We start from the raw sequence: 9,637 nt of genomic DNA, 5'->3' as shown, positions 1-9,637 counted from the left end.
ATGCTGGGGACACAGGTTCGTGCCCCGGTCCGGGAAGATCCCACATGCCGCGGAGCGGCTGGGCCCGTGAGCCATGGCCGCTGAGCCTGCGCGTCCAGAGCCTGTGCTCCGCAACGGGAGAGGCCACAACAGTGAGAGGCCCGGGTACCGCAAAAAAAAAAAAAAAAAAATACTGGATAAGTCATTTCTTTCATAAACTATTTCTAAATATTTATGATTAACGATGATGCTAAGCTTTTGATACCGTATGTGTCTTTCTTTAAAGGAGGCTATACTGGAAGAACAGGAGAAGAAGAAGAGCAAAAACCTGTATGTATGAAGACTCCCCATCCTGAATTCATTGATAAGCTGTTTTAATTTAGTAGAAAAATCACCAGACTATATCTCATTTTCACACCTTTTCAGGCAGTTCTTCTCCTTAAAATCTGTCCTTCTGGTAATGTAGAATGTGGAAACCCCATAATTTTTCAATAGCAGTATTTCGGAGTTCTTCCTTCTTCCATGGATCTGGCAGTAGGGTGAGAGGTCTGAGGCTGACCAGCTTCCTATTCTTTTACTTAGATAATAAAAGATATTTTTAGCACCAATTTCTAGTTTGTTAAACTAAGCAAAGACTAATTTTATTTAGCAACAAATCTCTGAAGTCCTAGGACACAAATAGTATCCAATGCTTGTTGACAAAACTTCTAAGGTTACTTCTCGGGTTTGGAGTTCTTCTCAAGGTTGTGAGGGCTTCCTTGGTGAGGATGAGGCCCTTCGGCCACAGAATGGATGACACAGAAAGGCAATGACCCTGTCCTCCTGGGCCAGACACGCCTGCTCATCCAATATCCTCACTGGTTCTTTTTTAAAATTAATTTCTATTGGAGTATAGTTGCTTTACAATGTTGCATTAGTTTCTGCTGTACAGCAAAGTGAATCAGTTATACGTATACATATATCCCCTCCTTTTTAGATGTCCTTCCCATTTAGATCACCACAGAGCACTGAGTAGAGTTCCATGTGCTATATAGCAGGTTCTCATTAGCTATCTATTTTATATACAGTAGTGTATATAAGTCAATCCCAACCTCCCAATTCATCCTACCCTCCCTGCCCCCTTGGTAACCATAAGTTTGTTCTGTACATCTGTGACTCTATTTCTGGTTTGCAAATAAGTTCATCTCTACCATTTTTCTAGATTCTACATATAAGCGATATTATACGGTATTTGGAGTATAGTTGCTTTACAATGTTGCATTAGTTTCTGCTGTACAGCAAAGTGAATCAGTTATACGTATACATATATCCCCTCCTTTTTAGATGTCCTTCCCATTTAGATCACCACAGAGCACTGAGTAGAGTTCCATGTGCTATATAGCAGGTTCTCATTAGCTATCTATTTTATATACAGTAGTGTATATAAGTCAATCCCAACCTCCCAATTCATCCTACCCTCCCTGCCCCCTTGGTAACCATAAGTTTGTTCTGTACATCTGTGACTCTATTTCTGGTTTGCAAATAAGTTCATCTCTACCATTTTTCTAGATTCTACATATAAGCGGTATTATACGGTATTTGTTTTTCTCTTTCTGACTTACTTCACTCTGTATGACAGTCTCTAGGTCCAACCTCACTGGTTCTTTAAGCCCCACGAATAGTTCCTACCGTGCACAAAGACTGTCCTGGGGAGTGCTGGAGGCCTGGGGAGTGAGGAAACACCCAGCCCCTGAGAGGAAGCAGGGTGTTGTGGTGGGAAGGACTCTCCATAGGGTGTCAGAAGATGGATTCTAGCCCTCTCTTTGTCATTAACTTCTATGACCCTGAAACTCCCTTGACTTTTCCGGGCCTCCACTTCCTCACTTATGAAATGAAAGGATGGGACTCCATCCGTGCTTCTCAGAGGAAGGAGAGCACCCACCCACATCAGAATCACCCGCGGGCATTGCACACGCAGACCCCTTTGGCGCCCACCCTGATTGACTGAATTAACGTCTCTGGGAGTGAGAGACAAGGCTCCACCTTCTTAGCAGGTCTCGCAAAGCAAAACTCACAGGTGGTTTTTATGTTCCCTCAAATTTGGAAGCTCCTGCCATCCTAAATGCATTCCAGGTAAAAAACGTCTCATTCAATGATTCATTATTACAAGCAAGCAAATCAACAAGAAACCGAATTCTCATCTCTCTTGCACACACAAATCCCGAGTCCTCCTGATTCTGTCAAAACTTGAGGAAAATAGATGTGTAAGAGGTATTCTGGGATATCCAGGATATTATAACAGGAGGTGGAAGGAAGAGGGTGGAGACAGGGGGAAACTAACATGTGACTGCCTACTTCCCCCGCAAGCCCATCACGTGCATTTTCTGGTGTAATTGCCACAAGGACCAACAGTGCCGGAGGGGGGGAGGGGTGACCAGAAACGCAGGACCTGCCTCAGGGACCACGTGGGTAGCATGACCCTATAAATGATGACAGCGTGATCTGGGGACAGGAGGAAGTGAAGAAGCACTAAGGTGGTGTTAATGGAGCTCACTCTCAAGTCTTCCATCTCTGGTGCTCTATGACGCCTTATCTAAAGCTCTCCTCTGCCAGAAGACAAGGTGACACTTACCATTCCATTTGGGAGTGAGTTTCCTCATTGCGCAGAGGAAAGCCTAAGATGCATGCAGAAGGAGATGTTGTGACCTGCCCAAGGTCACCCAGAAGGTGGGGAGCGGGTGGTACACCCCTCGCGTGCCCCTCCAGATCCTCCTGGCCACACCTCTTTCTCCAGCAGATGCCAGGCAGGCTGTGCAGGCTGCCACCGGCTGCACACTTGCCCCTCAGAGCCTCCACTGGTACCCATTGCTCGCTGCCCAGGGCTCCTCTGAGGCTGCAATGTGGGGCACCCACAAGATCCCAGTCCACGTGCGTGCATGCAACCAAAAGACTGGGTGCGACACTGGGAGTCAGTGCTCTGGAGTGGCCCCTGACCACCAGGGAACAGGAGCTGATGGTCAAGGCTTCTCATTTTCACCCCGGCCGGGCATTTCTGAGATGGCATTTCACAGGCCCCTCAGAAGGCCCTGCAGTTGCCTCCAGCTGTGGCCAGCTCCACTCACACCTTGTACCGCCTGCCCTTCTCTCTGGTCTCACTCCCCAGAACTTCACGCACAATTCCTGGCATCACTTCCCAGAAAAACTCCTTGCAAACACACCTTTGCCTGAGGTTCTGCTTTCAGGGAAAACGGACTAAGACTGACCCCAAAGTCGGAAGCAGATGCCTTAAAGATAAGCCAGTTGGAGTCAGTGAGTTTTCCTCCAGGAAGAGTGGGGTTTTTTCAATTAAAACTGGAAACTTACTGTAAATGCAGTAAGTCCCCTACATACGAACGAGTTCCATCCCGAGAGCATGTTCGTAAGTCCAATTTGTTCGTAAGTCCAACAAAGTTAGCCTAGGTCCCCAACTAACACCATCGGCTCTCTAGTACTGTACTGGAATAGGTTTATCATACTTTTCACACAAATAATACATAAAAACAAACACACACAAAATAAAGAAAACGTTTTGACTCTTACAGTACAGTACCTTGAAAAGTGCAGTAGTGCAGTACAACAGCTGGCACCCAAGGGCTGGCATCGAGTGAACAGGCAAGAAGAGTTACTGCCTGGAGGAGGGCGAGGAGGGGGGAGGTGGTAGAGCTGAAGGATCGTCAGCAACAGGAGACGGAGGGCGAGCTGCGCTGTCACTCACGCCTGACGTGGATGGCACAGGTTCCAGATGCACGTTCGCATCTTTGAAAGTTCGCAACTTGAAGGTTCATATGTAGGGGACTTACTGTAGTAGCATCACGGTTGATTGTAAGAGGCCTTTGGGAAGTGAAAACTGGTGAGGAAAGAGGAGCCCGTGTCCCAGCTCCTTTCTTTACTTCTTCCTCCAGCAAATATTTATGAAGTGCTTCTAGGTACTGGGCCTGGTCTGAGAGCTGAGAATACAGCCATGAAGAAGACTTTAACAATTGAGCGCTTGCTTTCTAGAGGGAAAAGACATAACAAATTCCAAGTAAATACGTGGTGTAATATCGAAATCATGGTGTGAAATGAGAGGCAGGATCATTACCTCCCCTCCTTTCTTCCTCTCCCCTTCCCTCTCCTGAACACCCGTACTTGAGCTCCTATAACTGAAATATGCATATGCCACAGGACTCCAATTTTAAGTGGCAAAGCAAACACTGAAGCCCAAATACTCAGACTCCAGAGCGTGTGTGTGTGTGTGTGTGTGTGTGTGTGTGTGTGTGTGTGTTTAAAGCCCCACTGATGCTGGTGGCTTAGATTTATAACTCACTGTTGATCTCTTAGGAAATGAGGGATTCTGGGGGTGGGGGAAGAACACTGATTCTTCAGGGCAGAGAATCCACTTGGCAGTAAATGTCTTCCCATCCTTCACTGGCCTTTCCTGTGCATCAGGGTGCCCTGTGCAGAGCCCGGTATATCGTCCTCATACCTGCCTCTCCCCGCAGGGCAGTGACCATCTGCCTGAGGGTCGTCGCCAACATCTTGGTGCTTCTCTCGCTGGCTGGGAGCATCTATCTCATCTACTTCGTGGTGGACCGGTCCCAGAAGCTGGCACAGTCCAAGAAGGAGCTGACGCTCTGGGAAAAGAACGAGGTACCCACACAACGGTAGCTGCCCCTCTGTTTCCTGGGTGTTTCTTAAGTGGGTTCCCTGGAAACATCTCCACGGAAAAATTGTAGTCTTCTTCTAGAGCACGGACTGTAAGAGCTTGGAGCCAGAGTGGCAACACCCAGCCTTGGCTAAATGATTTCACTGGTCTTAATGAGGAAGATTTTGATTCAAAAACACCTTCAGGCATTTGCACAGTCTTTACCTTTGAGTTTTGCTGCCGACTGTGCTTTGCTTTTCTGGCTTCGTGTGTCTTTATATACACGTTTCCAGAAACTGACTTCACCTAGACTTGCGTTAGCAACGGTACTGTCTTTCGTTGCATGTGTCAAAGTTGACCGTGTGGGGATTATTGAACATTTAGGTACTTTCCATATTTCTAAATCACAACTAATGCTTCCCAAACAGCCCCACACCAATGGCTTATTTTTTAAAACGCTCTTTCCCCTCCATTTATGGGAATGTTCCCATGAAGATTACCAAGAGGAAGGTTATAAACAATTTTATAATTCTTTATATTTATTGCAAGTTTCTTGTCCTGAACACTTGACTCAATTTACCTGTAAAGATTTGAGTGGTAGAAATAGCACAAATGCTACCTCTCAGACCACTTGTATGAAAATGATTATCATCCTTGGGATTTAAAAAACGAAGTGTGCAGGCAAGGTGGTACTTATCAATTTATCCTCAATGTACAATAATTTTTCAAAATCTGAGACTGCATTAGGTAATCTCTTCCCATACCTCTTTGTGTTTTACGTCAATTAAGTGGGTTATATATTGATAAATATGGGCTTGTGTGTAGATAGATATTTTAAAGGTAAATTCAGAAATTATTTCTTCCTTTAGCTCACACCTCTTGTGTACCAGCTAAGCCTCCGTTTTCATTTGCAGAGAAAGTACATAAGTACAGAGAAACAAGAGCCAGGCATAATTCTCTAGATAATTAATCTTCCATGTGCAGAAAGAATATTAAATTACCTCTCAGCCTTCCCTTTTCTATTCTTAACAGTTACAGTTATTTCCTTCTTCCATCCAAGGTAAGGGAAATAGCAATAGAATGAGATGGTAACTGGAGAAGGTGGCAGAGACAGCAGTAAATCCCAAAAGTCATGTGCGAGTGTCTTCAGATTAAGGAGTGTTCCTAGAAGGAATAAACCCATGGCAAAGTGGCCTTTTGAAAACAGCTAATTAGCCAAGATTTGGGGGAGGTTTTCCATGTAGGAACTGCATGACCCTCTGAATACCCGCCTCCCCGACCAAACATTAGGCTACAGACCAACTGTGAGGTGAGGGAGGCTGGAATGCGGGGCCCCGAGGAGCTCAGTGGGGCACATCCTCTCCTGGTAGGTGAGCGTGGTGGTGTCCCTCGTCACCATGCTGGCACCATCAGCCTTTGACCTCATCGCCGCCTTGGAGATGTACCACCCACGGACCACACTGCGCTTCCAGCTGGCAAGGTACCGCCACCCCTCTGTGAAATGGCTTGTTGTGGGTTACCCGTCCGGCCACCCACTGTGGGAACTCAGTCCCTCGGGAGCCAGGGCTTGCTTCGTTCCCCCCAAAACTTAGCACAGGACTTCCCCTATGGCTGCATCTCAAGAAAAGCAGGATACCACAGGAGAGAATGGTGGGGAAAAAGGGGGAAGAGGAAGCAGGGAGAGAGGAGGGGGCTGGAGAGGATGGACCAGGAGGACAGGACAGAAGAAACGGGTGAAAAGGTGGTGATGAGAACAAGAGGAGGAAGAGGAGGTGGCTGTGCTGAGATGGTCAGTGGGTGTGAATACAGGTGGTTAATGCAGACGTGAGCACAGCAGGCGGGGAGTAGGGGCGGGGGAGGGGGAGGTCAGAGGGGCCAGGCCCCTGAAACCACACTTCTCTAGCGCTGGCATCATCACTGTCTTCCCGAAAAATCCCCGTCTCTGTTAGGGTGACTGTCGCAGAGGGTGGCACTGTCCAAGCCCCGCTGATTTACCTCCCATCCCTCCCGGGTCTACAGTGTTTGGATTGTGCTTTTCTCTTGTAATGCTTGATCACATTCCACAGAACAAATTTCCCACAGATCACTTTGGGAAGAATGGCTGTCACTCAGGAGTCGGCAAGTGTTTTCCGTAAAGCACCGAATAGTAAATATTTTTGGTTGTGCGGGTCACACGGTCTCTGTGGCTCAACTCTGAGGTGGTAGCACAAAAGCAGCCACAGACAATACATCATCCAAAGGGTATGGCCGAGTTCCTTGCAACTTTATTACAAAAATAGAAGAGGGTAGGGTTTGGCTAAAAGGCTGTAGTTTGCCACGATCTTGAAGTCCAACTGTCATTTCAGAGATAGAAAAACATCACTCGAAAGATCATGGGGTGTGTGGAAGCCCCTCACCCAGGGTAGCTCTGGAAGAGACTCCCAGCCCCCCAGCCTTGAACCCTGGTCTCTGTGCTCTGCTCGGCACCTCCTCTGTTGACCTAGGAGAGAGAAGTGCCGTCCTCAGCAACTCCCTCACGGCAGGCATTGGAGAGGATCAATTCTATGATTGCATTTGGTGTAACAGAAGTCCTATTATACAGATTGGCCTCATTATTGTCGTTCAAAACTAGAGAAACAGAGGCTTCAAGAGACTTGCCCCTGATGAATTCAGGCTAATTCTAGAAATAAGAGTAGGATATATTACTTTAGTTCCACTGACTCACCAGCAGACGAAGTTACCTTTTATTCAGGGCGCAGTGAGAACCAGAGCCATGCAACACGAAGACAGCAGAGGGTTAAATTCTCTCGGTCCTTCCTTCAGCCAACAAGTGCCAAGTTGACTCTGAGGGTCCTGCCCTGTGTTAGGTGAAGACAGAGATAGAAAGGGAAGCTGAAGGGAATCCCTCCACAGTGCACAGGGAAAGCCAAGATGAGTCAGAATGATGCCCCCGGAGGTGTCCTAGCCCCTGTTTCCCTGCTCACTCCTGCACACCGGTGGCCACAGGTGGTAAACTCTACACCTGAGGAGATGAAGGCCTGTGGGGATGGGCGACTCAAAGTTCCAATCTGGAGTCTTTTCCTCATGTTAAATCTGCTTTCTCTTTTTCACCAACTGGCACTGGCTTCATGATTCTCCAAGATCCAACCACTGTCCTGTGAGAGATTTGTAAACCTGCCATTTTCCTTTCTCATCTCATTTTCCCAGACATGTTTCTGTTAAGACCCAAGGCTGCAGCCGGGGAAACTCCACGACGTGTTTCCCCAAAACCTTCCAACTCCGGGGAAACGGGCATCAAGTCTTGGATCACTGGCTGATAGAGGCTGCTGCGGGCAGGTACCATCTGCTCAAGGTTGCCCACCTGTGAGCAGGTGTAGATGTGCCCACAGCCCCTCACTGATTCAGCCCGTCTGACAGGTTCTGCCTGTATTTTGGAACCAGACCGCTGCGATCCTGAAATCTCACCCTGCCTCTTTTTAACTGTGTAAACCCGAGCAGGTGACTTAAGCCCTCCCCATGTTCAACACCCTTGTCCCTTAAGTGGGGGTTGTTTTACTATGGACCTCACAGAGTTGTGAGTCTCAAATGGGATAATGCCTGAAAAATCACTTTATAATTGATTATTGACATGACACAAGGACACGTATAATTCACACTACACTTCAGAGCCCTGCTTCCTAAACTCACACACTGTCTGCTATACCAGTGGTTCTGAAATACTGATCCAGAGATCGGCTATAGTGGAATCACCTGGGAAGGAAATAAAAGGATTCCCAGACCCCATCCAGACCTCTTGAAACAGTGTAGATTCTGGAATTCTGTATTTTTTTTTTTAATGCCCACAGTCTGATTCTGAAGGAAACCAAGTGTGGCAACCTACAACTGTCTTAGCCAAAACATGGTGGTCACTCCCAAATTGCGGTCAGTCTAGAACCGTGGAGTGGTGGTCTGGTCATTCAAGGTGGGCTTGTGGCTTTCAGGGTCCTTGTGCTGTACCTGGGAAACCTCTACAGTCTGATCATCGCCCTCTTGGACAAAGTTAACAGCATGAGCACTGAGGTGAGTGCTCCGTCCTGGGGACGTGCCCAGCCAACCACTGCCCCCTCCCCCACACCACACACACATACACACATACATACATATATACACATACACACATATACACAAACACACGCACATACACACGTATATAGGCACATACATATATACACACACACATACGCACACAAACACAGGCACATACACACATATACACAAACACAGGAACATACACAAACACGCACGTACACACATATACACACACGAACATACACACATATATAGGCACATACACACACATACACACACAAACACACGCACATACACACATATACACAAACACACGCACATACACACGTATATAGGCACATACATATATACACACACACATACGCACACAAACACAGGCACATACACACATATACACAAACACAGGAACATACACAAACACACGCACATATACACACATGAACATACACACATATAGGCACATACACACATACATACACATACACACACAAACACACGCACATACACACATATACACAAACACGCACATACACACATATACACACACACATACACACATATATAGGCACATACATATCTACACACACATACATACACAAATGCATATACACACATATATACATACACACATATACACAAACACGCACATACATATACACAAACACACGCATACACACACACACACACATACACATATATACACATGCACACACACATACACACAAACACATATACACATACATATTGAATACATACACACATATATACACATACACACACATACACACACATACACACATACATACATATATACACATACACACATATGCACATACACACATATACACAAACACAGGAACATACACAAACACGCACGTACACACATATACACACACGAACATACACACATATATAGGCACATACACACACATACACACACAAACACACGCACATACACACATATACACA

At 46.4% G+C, this 9,637-nt stretch overlaps 1 protein-coding gene across 1 annotated transcript in view; it reads left to right on the top strand.

The window, feature by feature from the left end:
- The window catches only part of TMC3 (transmembrane channel like 3), a 58,683-nt gene that overhangs the window by 28,251 nt on the left and 20,795 nt on the right, over window positions 1-9,637 (top strand). Inside the window, exons 9-12 of the mRNA XM_007115193.2 lie at window positions 266-309; window positions 4,479-4,626; window positions 5,992-6,101; window positions 8,581-8,659. Of these exons, the coding sequence (XP_007115255.2) occupies window positions 266-309; window positions 4,479-4,626; window positions 5,992-6,101; window positions 8,581-8,659 (381 nt within the window). The remainder of the gene's footprint in view (window positions 1-265; window positions 310-4,478; window positions 4,627-5,991; window positions 6,102-8,580; window positions 8,660-9,637) is intronic.

This window comes from Physeter macrocephalus, chromosome 11 (assembly GCF_002837175.3).
Source record: "Physeter macrocephalus isolate SW-GA chromosome 11, ASM283717v5, whole genome shotgun sequence".
NCBI lineage: Eukaryota > Metazoa > Chordata > Mammalia > Artiodactyla > Physeteridae > Physeter > Physeter macrocephalus.
This window is presented reverse-complemented; position numbering and strand designations above follow the sequence as displayed.